Source organism: Balaenoptera physalus (assembly GCF_965194825.1).
Source record: "Balaenoptera physalus genome assembly, chromosome: 14".
Taxonomy (NCBI): domain Eukaryota; kingdom Metazoa; phylum Chordata; class Mammalia; order Artiodactyla; family Balaenopteridae; genus Balaenoptera; species Balaenoptera physalus.
The window spans coordinates 82,660,968-82,679,040 of NC_138893.1; the positions used below are offsets into that span (position 1 = coordinate 82,660,968).

Consider the following 18,073-nt stretch of genomic DNA (forward strand, 5'->3'; position numbering starts at 1 on the left):
AAATCTTATAAAAATGGCAATTCAAGATGGAAACAAACTTTTCAAATACAAAAGATAAATCTTTACAGAAAGGTTAAGCTATATTTTCTATTGATATTTGTATCGATATCCACAGTTTGTGCAAAACCCCTTTGTCCCTCTTGGAGCACTGTCAGTGTGCACCAAATCTAAATTTCTCACTATGCTTTGAGGAGTCATTGCTTCGCCCTCAACAGCTGATTCCCATCTAGTATAAAAACTTTTCTTAAAATCTCAATTTTGTCTTCCCAACAATATATATATTTCGAGTTCTGTAGCCTCTCCTCCCCTATCCCCTGGTAGATTCTTCTCCCATATACCTGGGTTAACATATCTTAACAGAATGATGAAATTACAAGGGAGTATGACACAGCTGGATTTACTATTTGTGTGACCTCAAGGAGGTAAATAAACCTCTCAAGCAGGTAAATAAACCTCCCTACAAAACTAAGACAATAATATTTGTGTTAAAAGATGTTGGGAGTGAAGTATGCTAAAATCAGTGGGCAAAAGTCTGAAGAGAATCAGGATATTTGCATAGGCTCATAGTATCTCCTCCTAAGATACTTACTCATTACAAAAGGAAAAACAGAAATGTTACAGTGGAGAAAGTTGACAGACATCACAAACCCCAGTGATCAAATTTAGCGATGCTAAAATTAGTGGGTAAAATAGGATATTTGCACAGTCTCAAAATATTGCCCCCAAGATATTTATTAACTACAGTGGGAAAACAGTAACTCCACAGAGGATAAGTACCACCTTAACCCAGTGATCAAAGTTAACTTGGCAAACAGTAAGACACTGGGCTATCATGTACATCCCTGATGTGATGCACTGAGAAGGGTGATCTCTGTGGTATTTCTGCCAAAAATGCATGACCTCAATTTAATTATGAGAAAACATCAGACAAACCTAAATTGAGGGACATTCTACAAAATGACTGACAGGTACTCTTCAAAAGTATCAAGTTCATGAACAAGGAACAAGTGAGAAACTGTCTGATAGGAAGAGACTAAGACAATATGACAAATAAATGCAACGTGTAACCCTGGATTAGATTGTGGAACAGAAAAAGGAAATTAGAGGAAACTGGTAAAATCAGAATAAATTCTGTAGTTCAGTTACTGACACTGTACAAATGTTAATTTCCTGACTTTGATTATTACATCCTGGTTATGTAAGATGTTAACATTAGGGGAAGCTGAGTGACGGTATCTGGAAATTCTCTGTACTATTTTTGCAAATGTTCTAAATCTAAAATTGTTTCAAAATAAAAAGTTAAAAATGGTTTTTTGTGAGGATGAAAGAAGATAAGGTAAGTGAAAGAGCTTAATGCAATATTTAGCATACGCCAAGTACTTAATAAATATTAATTTATTTCCTCTATTTACTGTCATTTTAATACTTTCCAAAATTGTCAAATCCTAAGTTGCCTCAAAATCTCTAGAAAGGGCCTCAAGAGTTTTGAGTATCGAGAATTCAATTATGGTATCTAATAAGGGAGGACAAAGAGAAAAAAGGAAGGAGAAGTAGAAGAAAGCTCACACAATTTAGCTATGAGCCATGTATAAATAGCTATGAGCACTCTGAAGTACTCATTAAATCTTAACCACTCTAGGCAGTAGGTATTATTACTATATTCCTATTTCATAGATGTAGAAACCAAGAGCCATGTATGTAGATCTAAAGTACTCATTAAATCTTAACCGCTCTAGGCAATAGGCACTATTACTATATCCCCATTTTATAGATGAGGAAATTGAGTCACAGAGAGATTAAGTAACTTCCTAAGGTCATAAACATACTAAGAGGTGGAGTCAGGACTAGCACCCACAAAGTCTAACTCCAGGGATTATACTCTTCCATGTTATCCACAGATTATACTGCTTCTAGGAATTCTGGCAATGTGCCTTCTGTTGTTGTAACCAAAAAACTAGAGCATCTTTATCCTAAATCATTTCATGCCACATTCACAAGTCATTGCTGATCTTGCATTTAAATATGATATTTTTTCTTAATTATTCTGGCTTGTATTTTACCCTAGTGAATTTCATCTTCTGAATGTCCAGCTATTTCTCATTTTCCAAGGTCATTGGAAATCTACTTTCCTCCTCCAGTATGTTAGAATGTGAGAAGGAAAGAAGTGTAGTTTATATAGTAAAGAGTACCAGACTCAGAGAGCTGAGCTCTGATTCTGGCTCTATTGTCTGTTACCTACATGACCTTGAACAAGTCATGCAGCTTATTTTTTCTGTTCAACTGATATGGCAATACATGCCCTACCTACCCGACCCACCAGGTTTGTATGAATATTAAATGTATCGATGATATGTTAGAAAAGGTTTTATAAACTGTGAATCATTTCATAAATGTTAAATTATGCTTTTATTGTCACTGGTGATCACACACCTTAAATTTAGCATTGTTTTCCAAATTAAAGAATATATTCTCGGGACTTCCCTGGTGGCGCAGTGGTTAAGAATCTGCCTGCCAATGCAGGGGACACGGGTTCGAGCCCTGGTCTGGGAAGATCCCACAGGTTGCGGAGTTACTAAGCCCATGCGCCACAACTACTGAGCCCGCACTCTAGAGCCCATGAGCCACAGCTACTGAAGCCCTCACGCCTACAGCCCATGCTCCGCCACAAGAGAAGCCACCGCAATGAGAAACCTGCACACCACAACGAAGAGTAGCCCCTGCCTTCTGCAACTAGACAAAGCCTGTGCGTAGCAACAAAGACCCAACACAGCCAAAACTAAAAAAAAACAAAACAAAACAGAATATATTCTCTTCATTCCATTTTTAACAGCTGATGATACAAATGTTAAACAATACTGTCACAATCTACCTACTCTTGTAGAATACCAATTGTGGTGTCCGCATACATTGCCTCACTTAACCACAGCGTATTCTGCTTTGTTTCCGAAATAGGAACTCCTATAATAATTATGGGGTTCATATGATGTGTCAGCCTCCGTCCTGTCTCATACTACTTCCTCCTCACTCACTCCGTTCCAGTCACACTGGCCTCCTGTCAGTTCCTGGAGTACACAGTACATTATGCTCTTTCGTGTCTGAGGGCCTGTGTACTCTTCTTGTTCCCTCTGTTTGAAATTTGTTTCCCTATTGTTTATTTGTTTTGCTTTTTTCTGTCATAGCTAGATATTTGTATTTTTCAAGTTTTCAAAGTGTTAGGCAGAAAGTTAGTGCTCAGCAAATATTTGTTGAATGAGTAAGTGATTAAATGAAGAGAATTTGAAGACTATCGTATCTCTTTCTGTTAATCTAGTGTTTTAAAACTGTTGTCATTTGGGACTCAGTCACCTAGGGAAGCAGCATTGTACTCTCTTGGCCAGCATGACCTGACTTAGTGTCTTATTTCCAGAAACTCTTGGTGATCATTCACTGCATTCTTTGTATTTGTAAGGAACACAGGAACCTTAGAAAAATCTTGGAGAATTCTTTGGGAATCAATACCTCCTGAAACTCTCTGGACTTGCTATCCAGTGCTGATCAGTGGAACTTTCTGTCATGATGTATATGTTTATATCTGCTCTGTCCAATATGGTAGTCCCTATCTACATATGCATGCACTTCAAATGTGCCAAGAGACTGAGGAACTGAATTTTAAATTTTATTTAATTTTAATTTAAATAGCCACACGTGGCTAGTAGATGCGTATTGGATAGCACAATTCAATACTTTCCTCTCTCAGTGGTATAAGATGATAGAGTTGTCACTGGTCAGAGAAAGACTACAAGCCTGGAAGCCTCTGGGTAGAGTCAAGGGCTGTAGGGAAAGTAGGAAAATGTTAAAAGATTGCTTTATTTCCTCTATGGTTAGAAGTATTGTATTTTAGAGATCTAAAGTAAGAAAAGTAAAATTTGTTGCTTGGAGTAAAACTGAATAACTGATCTAATAGAAAAGGTATGAGTTCTCGTCATCATTTGGCATATACTCTATTTCACTGAGAATGAAAATATAAAAAATATTTTTATTTAGGTTTTGGAGGTATGTCCTTCACTTTAAATCAATTTTCAATACTGCTTTAAAAAGGTTTCATAATGAAACATGTTACTAAGTACCTTATTTTTATTTAGGTTCTAAAAATACAAACCTTTAATCAGTTCAGTTCAAGATAAGGTTGATTTAAAAACACACTGCAGTCTGAACCGATTTTCCAAAATAATAAAAGGCCTCACGAAACTTTTTACCCCAAGAATTGTCATTTTAAATTCTTAGCAGGTCTGTCATTTAAATCAGGGCACTATGCAATTTTCCATCAACCTATATATATATAAAAAAATCTTCTCTCTTCTGCTTTGTGCTCTGCCCAGCTCCAGTTTTTATCTCATTCTCCAGTGCCCTCCTAAGCTGCCTCTTCTTACTGAAAATTGCCCAATTCGTTTTAAAGATTAAAGATTTTTTTCTTAAAGAAAGATTATCTAAAATTTGCAGAGGAGCTAATCAGAATATCATAAACAATGCTGCTAAGGATATTTCCTGATGAATAAACACTGGTTATTTTTAGAGGCATTTAGATTGGTCTCTTAGCAGACAGATCACTAGTGGCAACACTCAGTGGCTTTGGGAACTGATTGGGATTTATAATAGAAAATGAGGGTAGGACAGTGGATTTGTGGGAAGAAAAAAATGCCCACCTTTCCTTTCTTTTTTAATTTTTTCATTTCTCTCCTCTCATTCATGCCCCAAATTAAGAGGTAAAATTAAAGTTGGGAAGAATAAGACACAGATTTTGTCTAGTTTGTCACACTAGACTTGAGAGCACTGACACATTTCCATAGACATTAAACTGTTAAGTGATTTATTCTTGTTTGAGTCTTTAAAACTACCAAGTTTCAAACCTATGCTTTCATATTCCTATCTAATGGACTAAGGAAACTTTCATGACATTTTAAAATCATTCAGTTTCTCCAGATAGCATTCCGTACATGGATTATATTTTATTAACAATACTTACTTCAGGGTATTCTACTCATGGCTCTTACAGATTCTGCGATGCGTATAATATTTTAGGGAACCCATGAAGGGACACGTCAAGACACTGTGTGCTTTAACCAATCTAACACATCATTGTCAAATCAACAACTGAGTCATTTTGCTATGTCAGGAGGTAATAAGGTATCCTACTATAATCATCATCACTTCGTTTATATGCTGTAATCATTTATGGCAGATTTATGGTAAAAAGAAACAACTCTAGAATCAATGAGTAAGAACTAACGGAAAGGTTAATATGGTGCTGGTTAGTAGAAAACAGAAAAAGTAGTTTGTTGCTAAGACTGTATTTAAACCAGGCATATACAAAGCATGTAGCTCAAGGGGGCAATAAAACTATGAATTAGTAAGGTTTAATAAACTATTAAAAATTACTATCAAGGTACTACTGAATCATGATCATTTGTTATACAACATGTTATATTTCTAAGCATCTACAAAATTGGTTATTTTCTAGAACCAAAATACATTTTTAAATGTTAGCATAGAAAACAGGACACAAATTTATACTCTGCAGGCTTTTATCTTTGGAGAATTTTGATGTAACAACAGAGAGTATTAATTGTTAATACAGAAATTTCACATCAGTGAAACTAAAACATGACTGAAAACGTTTACGTATAGTCTCATGATCAAAACATTTGACTTTTAAATTGAATATTCCCTTCATTACACTTAGCCCTGTATATCAATTGCCAGTTTGGGAAATGACAAAGTGAAACTTAAATTAGACAAAAATTACTTGGAAATCTTTATTCCTTCTTCTTCATGTGACTCAACCCCATATTCATGAGAATATGTTAAAACAAAAAAAGCAAACTCCCAAGAAACTATCAAAGTTGCCATTAATTGAGCATTATGAGGCAGAGTTTCATACCCTGATACAGTTTTTTTCATAAGATCTTGAGAGTAGAATACTTATACCACATGCTCACTATCTTCCTCCAAGAAAAGGAAGCCCTATGCCTGGTTGTCAAGTCCTATGACATGGATAACATACACATCTATCACTTTGTTGCTTGATAATGAATCTGTCTTTAGTACATTTAAATAACATTTCCATCACAATTTCATACAACACCTTTCTCTAAAGAGTTCAAAGTGAGCTTACTAATATATCCAATCAATGCTCACAGCTTCTGTAGATGGTAGACAATACTGAGTATGCAAATAAGGAGAGAGTTTCTGTATGTTCCAGCTCTAGTCAGATTAAATGTTAAAAAATTACTACCATGAAACATTCCAAGTTGCTGTATAGAACACAGTATTCTATGTAGTTCTAGCTAAATAAATATGATAGTCATAAAACTCACAAACTCAGTGAATTCTCTGTCAATTAACCTGCACTGAGATTAGTCAGTGTTTCCTAACGATAGACTGGAAGGTAGATATTACGTAGGTAAAAACATAGTCTTGTCTATTATCTTAATTTTGCCAACAACAACCACATGGAGTTTGGAATCTTGACAAGATAATATTGCTATGAGGAAAACAGAATCAATTATCTGGAAAGTAAAGCAAGTATCAATATTTTGTTTCAGAAAATGTATATGTTTTATGCTATCAAAAAAAAAAGAAGAAAAAGAGAAGAAAAAAAGAGATTCAAACAGGAAGTTTACATGAGCAGTATTTAAAATAATCAGTTCCTAACAACTGTTAAGTACAACTTTTGGAAATTAATTTACATAATGATAATCTACATGTGGTAGGGTTGAAATTATTTAAATGACATTATATTTCACTATTTAGTCTTGCTCCACCACTGCTTTAGCAGTGAATCCTTATGAAATGTAATGCAGCTAATGAGGTAGCTTTTTAACTGAACAAACTGACAGGCCCCATATCTGCAGAGGCAGCTTGAAACCGTGCCCAACCTCTTGGCTTCCCAAGAGGCTTTTCAAAATTCAATAAATAACATCTGTAGGCGATGTTGGGTGCAGACCTAGCAGAGTGCGTCATAACACTGTGCTGGCAGAACAAAGAAACCATGACGACTGCCAAGTTTCCATGGCAACTGCTGCGAGGCTCTGAGAGTATAATAGCACATCAATCACTGTCCAAAAGAACTTCATTATCAGCTAGAAGAAACCTTTAGGATCTGTTTAGTGTACAATTGTGGGTTAACTCACCTCAAAGCCTTGCTCTCTAGCAAAAGTGGCAGCTTCCTGAAATAAAAAAAAAAAAGAACAGTTAATTATAAAGTGCTAGGTAATGAAGAAATAATCCATTTTGAAACTCATTCAGTCTTCTTTTTACACAATTATCTCAATATATCCACATAGTTCAATTTTTATTCTTACACCAAAAAAAAAAAAAAGATTTCTTTTTACCTTAGCATAAAAAAAAAAGGCAGCATAATGTCAACACACTTCACAAGTTGAAATAAGATATAGTACATGTTTTTACTGTAGCTGTCACTGTGAGTTCAGGTGTTTTGACCCCAGCAAAGAAAATCATTTGAAACCTAAGGAAGATGCTGATGGTTATGTTTTTAATTAAAACAATACCTTTCAGAAAACTCTTCTGTAGAGAAAAACGTCTGCTAAAAAATGTATAGATTCAGAAAACCCACCACTTTGCAATCCCTGATGAAATTTATTCAGGCAAGGATCATCAATGGATATTAAATCCATTAGGTGAAAGGATGATGAGGAACTGGGTATTTCATGGAATCAGAGTATCAAAGATCACATGCTGGTCACAGGGAGCAAAGTATAACTTTATAATGGAAGGATCAAGCTGTCATCACTTTAACCCAGTGATCGATCCTATCACTTATCATTAATAATGGGATCACCAAAAATAGCGTGTCTTCTGTTATGATGCAGTATAAGGTACACAGCATCAGCTATAAAGTTTTTAACATGAATTAATAAAAATTTTATTCAATAACTTGCAGTCTACAGGAAATATAGAGGATAGGAGAACAAGTTAAATGATACACTGAGAAAGCATATGAACAAATCCATAATGCAGGACATTATACAGGACAAGTAGCTTGGTCTCTTCAATAAGTCAATGTTATGATAAAGTGGGGAGGGGAAAAATGACCAGAAGCAATATACAGATTTTAATTGGAAACTGTTTTGAAGAAACCAGCTATAAAATACATTTTTGGGACAAGTGGAGAAATTTGATTATGAAATGGGAATTAGATAATATTAAGAATTATCGATTTGATAAGGAAAATGTTCTAGACTTTTAGAGGTGTATCCTGAAGTATTCTGGGATAAAATGGCATGCTATATGTAATTTATTTTAGAAAACTTAAAAAAAATAAAGTGAAGCAAAAATGGTAAAATGTTAATGACTGAATCTAGATGTATTCAGTATTACTATTTTTTTGGCCTGTTTGAAAATTTTTGTAATAAAAAGTCCCCACCCCCCATTTCTCTTTGATATAAGATGATAGGGTAACAGAAGTTGAACATCATTTTAAAAATACAGTTAAAAATGTTAAAACAATGTTTTTCTGGATATTAAATATATCTTAAGGGCACAATCTGATGAACCTTATTATATACTCTAATGCCCTTATAATAGGTTATCAAATGACAAAAAACACATCTGTGTAACCAAATCCTTTCCCTTTCTTCCTTCACTCTGCTTTGCATATATATTTTCATTTTATACTGATACAGAAAATGGAGGCAATATTACTTTTCCATTCCACTTCCCCCTTGAAAATGGAAAAAAAAAAAAAACTGCAGACAACTGTCAAGAGCCTCTACATCTTAACTTACATTCCTCCAAAATTATCTTTGCCAAGAGATATTAATAGAAGGATGGGATGTGAGCCTGAGTAGTGAGCAGATCCAACTAAAACGACTGCTGCACCAAACCATGTAAGGCAGAAACTACAGTTAATGTCTCCAGCACAAATCTGGGTACTATCTACATGTTAAGGAAAACACAAGGAAGAAAAGTATGTATGCACTTATGGTCCAATATACTAATAGCATATAAATTTAAAGAACCACTTTGAGGGTTTGAAAAGGTCGAAATAGACCATTACAGCTGAACACTGAAGTTAATAGAAAGTGATAAGCTGAAAGTACAACTCCTTAGGCTGTTGACTACAGAAGCATAAGGCTGATTGAGTTAACCTTACTTGATATAGATTTTTAAAAAAATGGAATTATGACCTTGACAATTGTTGCAAGCAAGGCTGGCCTCTCTGACAATTTACTTACACTAGAATCTTGTATACCACACAGTCAATAACATTTGCTAGCCTGGATGTCAAGGAAAAGGATAAAGTTCAAAAGATACCAACGTAGAACTTTTCCAAGCTGTCCAACTCAAGAACTAACCAAGCTAATTCCTATATGGAAAAGACAACTAAGAAACCCTGCGAGAACTACTTATTTACATGGAACTTTATCAGCGGCACAAAAGAAACCTAGAGGACTATAAGACAAAGTTAATATGAAGAATCTGTATGACTGAAGTTGCACTAAGACGTAAAAACTTAAAATTCACATACAGTAGTTAAGTTACCTTTTTAATGTCCAGTTCTGCTCCCACAAATGTAAGAAGCTATCGGCTGTGATCTGTTACGGTATAGTAGAACTGACTAATTGCAAGAAGGCACATTTATAAATGTCAGATCATTATTCTTTAAGAAAACTGGGCCCTAGGACACTTCCACATCTGTAAACTATTCCAAGCACCAACATATTTCTGACTGAGGAAGGACATGCTGAAGAAAAGTCAACTCAATTTTCTATCTTAGCGCCCCCTCACACAGGTTTGCAGAGCTGTGCCCTATCACTGAAAAGCTAAGCACTTGTTCTATGGCTTAAAAAGATCTTATCTCCTGACTTCCTCCCACCTTCTTTTGATCTTGGGCTGGTGCCCCCAGTCACTCCATTAGAGAAGGCAGCTGGCTCACATCACTGCAGACTTTCCCACAGCTAACCTCTGATCTGAAGGTGTTTGTAGATACAATGATGGAACAACATTTATTTTTCCCTCTCAGCAAAACAAATAAAACAACACAGGGGAACAGTTTGACCCAGTAAGAATTTTAAGCAGAATTTTCGTCTTCAGATTCACTGCATGGAGGGACAGAAGGAAAAGGCATTAGGTCAGAAATCAGGGAAGAAAAAAGGGGCATAAATGGCAGGCAGAATAGTAAGGCAGGTTCCAAATATCAAGGGTAATTCCAAGTGAACTGATCACACTAAATTGAAAAGGACTTTTTAGCGTGCCTTCACAGTAAAAGTGAGAAAAGAAAACAAGCAAGTCCCCATCTGTGCTGCCCCAGGGCGCCACGTACTGAGTTTCACAAATCTAATGAAGCAGTCAAGTTAAAATCCAACCACAGAGTGAATGTGACATGTGGAGAACAGCTAGGGTTAGAATAGAGAAGCAGAGCGGTTCCTAATGCAGGTGATTATCCATGTGATAATCATTATATTTACAGGCTTTCCATTTTAGATCTGACATCAAAAATCACAAAGGAGGAGGGATTAAGGAAATAAACAACCGACACAGAGGCTTTCCTGCTCCCCTGAGAGTGCAGCACTTTCATTCATGCATGACAAGCAACAAAAGCAAAAGGCCAGGAAAGAGTATTTCTGAGAAGGCTGGATTTCACATTAACACTTCTTTCCATTTTGATAACTTTCACTATTATTCAGTTTCTCATACAGGTCACATTTTCAAAATCAGTTCCCATTGTTGTCTATGCTATAATACAGTATCATTTTTGGTTTACAATGAATGATACTCACATAATATGTCTTTTACAACAACAAAGCCATTTTTTCCTTCCTGGAATTGAGTGTTGTGAATAAAATGACACATAATTAAAGTCTTAGGCTCTCATCTACACCACGCTATTTAGGATTTGCATTAGGCTTGCTGCTTCACCAACCAGGCTAAAAGGATGAAACAACAACCAAGTATGGTTTTTTGAGTAGAGGTTTAAAAAAAAGCTGAAATTCGCGGTTAATGAAAACTATGGAATACTTACATTACGAGTTATTTAAAGGGATTAGCAAACCACTACCAAAAAGCACAATCCTCAGATTATACAGGAAAGGAAGGAAAAACTCAAGTGTGTGTCTGTGTGTATGAAAGACAACAATTTCCTTTATATTCAATTGAGAAGAAAACTGTTTTCTCTGCATTTTGTCTGATAATACCCTGATTTTATTTTATAGAGAATTATCTGTAATCACAAACTAAAACCATAACTAGTCCATATTGTTATTCTAATTCCAATTATTTCTTACTAGTTATATAGAAATACAAATGATTTCTGTGTATTGGCCTTATATCCTGACACTTTGCCAAATTCGCTTATTAGCTGTAGGAACTATTCTTTTGCTCCTGTAAAGAAAGATGTTCCTACTAACCATACTACAAAGTTATTTTAAGAATTTAGCAAATGCCTTAAAAAAAATTACCTCTCTTTTCTCCAGGGTGATCTGAAGGGTATAACTACTAACTACCACCACTACCATAGCTCATAACCCTTGCTCTCCCACTTCCTGCTCTACACTTCAAGGCACTGAACCCAGTTAGAGCTATTATCTGCTTGCTTACGTTACCACTCTACTTTCTGATAGTGGACATGAGGGGTCTTGGGTGTAGGCTGAAACTTCATGGACTGAAGCAGAAAAGGGAGAAGACCCAACTTAGGACCAAAGAAAGGTAACTTGTGACTATCCACCGAAAGCAGCCCATCCATTCAAAACAAACTATTCTGTTACCCCAATGCAAACAGGAAGCAGAAAGTTCACTGGAGTTCCCATGGTCTTCACTCAAGTCATAGGAGTCCAGGGCTTTAGGAGAAGCCAAGGGAGAACCGAGCCACCAAAACAGTTCTGCTGTTTTGTTTGTTCATCTCTCCATCCAAATAGAATTTACCCAGCAAGGATAGTTTTAGGCTAACAGATATTATTATGCTAGAGGTATATCAGTGCTACAGCTGTTGTAGACCTTACAATAGTATTAGACTTTGACTTGATAATATTTGAAACAATACTGTAAATCCTAATGGTGTGGTGTACATGAGAGTCTAAGATGGAATGTTATCTATGTCTGCCTTTCTCTGTATAAATCTATGTATAAAAATCTCTATATATAAATAAAATTCTTAAATTTGTATATACATTTAGATGTATAATGCCTTTTTCGAAGGGCTTTAAATGCAAGATGCTTCCTTTTTGCATTGGGGTAACAGAATAGTTTGTTTTGAATGGATGGGCTGCTTTCGGTGGATAGTCACAAGTTACCTTTCTTTGGTCCTAAGTTGGGTCTTCTCCCTTTTTTGCTTCAGGGGGCAGTTACAGCCAAATGGAAAGAGTACAGGGCTTAGAATCAGAAGACCTACACTAAGGTTGTTGTTTTACAGCTCATTTGATATGTAATCTTGAGCAAGTCACTCAGTATATCAGTTTATATCAACACATCTGAGGTCAACAAAACGTACTGGATTGTTGCTAGGAATAAATAAAATATTTAATGTGAACTGTAAAATCATTTTGCCTATTGAATTCAAGCTCTTGGTAAGATCTTAGGATAATTTAAACAAATGAATTTCAGAGCATCCAGAGTACCTTCAATGATTTGTCTTATCTGTGGATCATATGTGTAGTAGAGAAGCCTCTGAATTGGTTGCCTACTACATTGATCCCTAACTGGTGATGTTCAAATTCTTGTAAAATTCCCTCCCCTTTGAATGTGGGCTGGACCTAGTGACTTGCTTGTAACAAGTATCTGACAAAAGTGATGGGATGTCTTGTTTGTCCATCCTCTTGCTCACACGCTCTCTCTCCGCTCTTGCTCTAGGGGAAATAAGCTGTCATGTTGTGAGGACTCCTATGGAGCGGCCCATGACTAACAACCAGAGAGGATCTAGGGCTTGCTAAGAGCCATGTGAGTGAGCTTGGTAGTGAATACTTCCCAAGCAGAGATATGACTACAGCCCTGGCTGACATCCTGATTACAGCCTTGTAAGAGAATCTGATTCAGAGGCACCAAACCAAGCTGTGCCTGGATTCCCTATCCACATTTTATACACGAGGAACCTAAGCCTTAGAGAGGTTAACTAACATGGCCCAATTCAGATACTTTCCATTCAGATTATGCTAATCCTTAAAAAAAGGTCACAAAAATCAAATCAAACAAGCGTGGCTAACAAATCAATCGTAGGTGAGCAAATTATGGAAAGATAATTTAGATACATACTATCTAAATGGTTTTATATACCTGATTATGATTAACCATTTCTTAGCTGTAGCGGTGATATACCTCTAAATCATGCTGACATTTAATGATAAAGAACTACCTGCTGTTTATTTTTTTCCTGCAATATATTATAAAGACTTATGTTGCTTAAGCCTCTAAATATTTCTTCATGCTATCCTTCAGATTATGAATTACTTCTTCTTTATGCTATCTACAAAATCATTTATATATTTTCTCATGAAACTGCATTAATGTTATACTACTTTTAATATTAAACTATTTCTGAAGAGGAAAAGTTTTAATTTGTAAATAAAGTAAACAAAGCCTAGAGAAATTTGTTAAAGAAAATATAAATCTGAGAAACCCCTTTTAAAATGTTTCATTTACGAAAATATCTGTACTGGTTTTTCCAAAGAATATAACATACAACTTTTGGGAGATTTTCAACCTGTACTCTGACATTTATTACCATATGCTTCCTGTCTGCAGAATGCTGAATAGAAATATTATTTAACATTTACTGAGTGCCAAAAACTCCGTGGGGCAATGTATAAACTATAAAGGCACGCATGGCCCCTATCCATTAGGTTTATAATAAAAATTAGATAAACAGTATATAAATTATAACTTCATAAACATGACTGAAAAAAAATTACTCAGACAAATTACAAGCCAAAAAAAATTAGGTTTAGTTTAGAACATACTTAACCCTTTCACAAAATGATTTACTAGATGTGTCTATTCTACTAAGGAAAGTTGTTAATTCCCACTGTTAAGCATATTTAATGGTGGTAACTAAAGGAAAACAAGTTTAGGGAAAGTGCTTCATCAAAATTTGACTGACTAGCTATTTGGCTAACTTATAGAATAATCCAAGTTTTTCAGTTGCTGAAGAAAGAAAAAAGAGATGCTAGCATAAGAAAAGCATCAGGGTAGCAGGCCTCTTATTGGGTATTTTATTTCCATTTTTAAGGAGATAACATGTGCTTGGCATAATGAAGGCACTCAACAAATGTCAATTATTTTCCGTATTTCATTTGATCCTCATGAAAATCCCGTAAAATAGGTATTCTTCTCCTTTCACAGATGAAAATCTGAAGGTTCAGAGACATTTAAATATGTCCAAGACCAAATAACAAGTAATCGTAATAGCTGGCATTTGGATCTGAGGCTTTCCAAGTGGTTTGTGCTGGTCTGCTACTGATGAACTCTTTTAGCTGTTTTATGTCTGAAAAAGTCTTTATCTCGTTTTCATTTTTGAAAGATATTTTTGCTGGCTATAGAATTCTAGGTTGACAATTTTTTGTCTCAGTGCTCTAAGGTCCAGCTTGCATTGTTTCAGATGCATTCTTATCTTTGTTTCTCTGTACAGAATATGTCTTAAAAAAAACCCCAACCTGTCTGCTTTTAAGATTTTTTTTATCACTGATTTTATGCAATTTGATTATGATGTTCCTTCGTGTAGTTTTTTCATTGTTTCTTTTGCAGTTTGTTGAGTTTCTTGGATTTGTGGGTTTATAGTTTTCTTCAAATTTGGAACATTTTCACTCTTTATTACTTCAAATATTGTTCTGTTTCTCCTCTCCAGGACTCCAAGTATGTATGTTAGGTCACTTGAAGTTGGCCAACCCCTGTATCATGCTATTAGTAGAATATTTATAAGTTTTAAAACAGACATTTTTCTTCTTTACTGAATTACCAGTGAGGAACTGAAGGTCCTATGGACAGCAGGCTACAGCTTGTTAGCCTTAAGTAAAATGTGTGTCTTTAGACAGGTCTTGTTTCCTTCATTCACTGGCCAAAAAAACCCCTAAAACCTAAATCACTTATATTAATAAAAAGACAGTAAAAGACAAGACAAATAACCAATTCTTACAAGTTTAGACACATGTTTACATGGGGCAATGAGAAAGGTATTACTGATCGGTGCTAAACATTAGACCAAAAACGGAAAGGAAGGCCTCATGATGGGGAGAAACTGGCATTCTTACTAAGTGTCTTTTTAATAATTCTTCTCTCTCAAATGTGCACCAGTGTCTTTTGCATTTTCCATATTCCATGCACGAAGCTTCCTAAAGTGTCAAGGTGTGATAATCACTGCCTATCAATGTGACCTTCTGTGGCCACTCTGATGACACTAACAGCAGAATCTGTCATAAAAGCTCCTCTACTCTTTGAGTCTCTTGGTCTTTTGAGGAAGAAGACGAAATAGAATTGGAAATCACAGTAACATTCACAACCCCAAATATTACTGAATTAAATTAAGAAAGAAACTTATAGGACTACACTGTGACTTATTAGCATAACAAAATATAGTAAAAAACAGAGAAGCATCTAGTTTCCTACCTCTAGTGGGGAAGGGGGGCTGGGGGCAGGAAAGGCAGTTCCTCTTCCTCCCCAGGTCAGAATTTTTAACCTATGGATATGTACATAACACATTCCGTTCAAGTATCACCAATAACCAGTATTATTTTCCTCCTTCTTACTAGGTGACTCACAATAATTATGCACAGAGTGTATTGTAATACTTATGTCTTAGAAACAAGTTCAACATAGACAAACTTAGAATTTTCACAATGGTCAGTGGGAAGTAACAAAGATAGCCATGGCATTAACAATGAATACAGCTCTCTCAAGGAAAGGAAAAAAAACCAAAACCTACACCAAAAATGAAACTACAAAGAAGTCAAAGGAAAAAAAATCTAATGTGCATGAAAAACAAATCAGACAAATGTCAGGCTATTAAAAAAATAATCACAGAAAGACGATAGAAAACACCCAACAGAGTATGTAGCAGGCACTCCATAAATGATTAATTGAAAGCATAATTCACCTATCCTTCCTCTATGATAAATAGGTTTAAAAAGATACTTTTGAAATGCCAGTACTGCATTTGATAATGAAGTGGGAGCCAATCATTAGTCTACAAACTAGAATCAAGAAATGTCTATCTTTCTACCTCACAAACATTTTTTTGTTTTCTTTTTCTTTTGGCCGCACCACACAGCTTGCAGGATTAGTTCCCTGCCCAGGAATCAAACCCAGGCCCCCTGTAGTGGAAGCGCGGAGTCCTAACAACTGAACCGCCAGGGAATACCGCCCCCCACCCTTTTTCCTCACAAACCTTTTGTCAGAATCTGAGATAATACATTTTCTAATCCTAGTGCTTCCCCGTGTGTTTTGCTGTCTCTGTAACAAAGTATGAGTTTTCATTACATATTAACAAAATGCTGGAAAATGAAGGTAATTCAGCACAGAGGTAGTAATGAAGTGCTGACATTTTTTTTTAAATTTTTAAATTCAATTTTATTTATTTTTTTTATACAGCAGGTTATTAGTTATCCATTTTATACATATTAGTGTATATTTATCAATCCCAATCTCCCAATTCATCACCGCCCCCCCCGTCATTTCCCTCCTTGGTGTCCATACATTTGTTTTCTACATCTGTTTCTCTATTTCTGCCCTGCAAACTGGTTCATCTGTACCATTTTTCTAGGTTCCACATATGTGCGTTAATATACGATATTTGTTTTTCTCTTTCTGACTTACTTCACACTGTATGACAGTGTCTAGATCCATCCATGTCTCTACAAATGATTCAATTTCATTCCTTTTTATGGATGAGTAATATTCCATTATATATATGTACCACATCTTCTTTACCCATTCGTCTGTCGATGGGCATTTAGGTTGCTTCCATGACCTGGCTATTGTAAATAGTGCTGCAATGAACATTGGGGTGCATGTGTCTTTTTGAATTATGCTTTTCTCTGGGTATATGCCCAGTAGTGGGATTGCTGGATCATATGGTAATTCTATTTTTAGTTTTTTAAGGAACCGCCATGCTGTTCTCCATAGTCGCTGCATCAATTTACATTCCTACCAACAGTGAAAGAGGGTTCTCCTTTCTCCACACCCTCTCCAGAATTTGTTGTTTATAGATTTTCTGATGATGCCCATTCTAACTGGTGTGAGGTGATACCTCATTGTAGTTTGATTTGCATTTCTCTAATAATTACTGATGTTGAGCAGCTTTCCATGTGCTTCCTGGCCATCTGTATGTCTTCCTTGGAGAAATGTCTATTTAGGTCTTCAGCCCATTTTTGGATTGGGTTGTTTGTTTTTTTAATATTGAGCTGCATGAGCTGTTTACATATTTTGGAGATTAATCCTTTGTCCATTGATTCGTTTGCGGATATTTTCTCCTATTCTAAGGGTTGTCTTTTAGTCTTGTTTGTAGTTTCCTTTGCTTTGCAAAAGCTTTTAAGTTTCATTAGGTCCCTGTTGTTTATTTTTGTTTTTATTTCCATTACTCTAGGAGGTGGATCAAAAAAGATCTTGCTGTGATTTATGTCAGAGAATGTTCTGCCTATGCTTTCCTCTAAGAGTTTTATAGTGTCCAGTCTTACATTTAGGTCTCTAATCCATTTTGAGTTTATTTTTGTGTATCGTGTTAGGGAGTGTTCTAATTTCATTCTTTTATCTGTAGCTGTCCAGTTTTCCCAGCACCACTTATTGAAGAGGCTGTCTTTTCTCCATTGTATATCCTTGCCTCCTTTGTTATAGATTAGTTGACCATAGGTGCATGGGTTTATCTCTGGGCTTTCTATCCTGTTCCATTGATCTATATTTCTGTTTTTGTGCCAGTACCATACTATCTTGATTACTGCAGCTTTGTAGTATAGTCTGAAGTCAGGGAATCTGATTCCTCCAGCTCCATTTATTCCCCTCAAGACTGCTTTGGCTATTCAGGGTCTTTTGTGTCTCCATACAATTTTTAAGATTTTTTGTTCTAGTTCTGTAAAAAATGCCACTGGGAATTTGATAG

At 35.6% G+C, this 18,073-nt stretch overlaps 1 protein-coding gene across 9 annotated transcripts in view; it reads right to left on the reverse strand.

Annotated features, from left to right (window-relative positions):
* ADK (adenosine kinase) overlaps window positions 1-18,073 on the reverse strand; it is a 496,766-nt gene that overhangs the window by 78,074 nt on the left and 400,619 nt on the right. For all 9 annotated transcript variants that reach the window (XR_014253411.1, XM_082424930.1, XM_082424929.1 and 6 more), the window contains one exon: window positions 7,170-7,205. Coding sequence is in view for 8 of the 9 variants with exons in the window: in XM_082424930.1 (XP_082281056.1) it covers window positions 7,170-7,205 (36 nt within the window). In the remaining variant the exon portion in view is untranslated. The remainder of the gene's footprint in view (window positions 1-7,169; window positions 7,206-18,073) is intronic.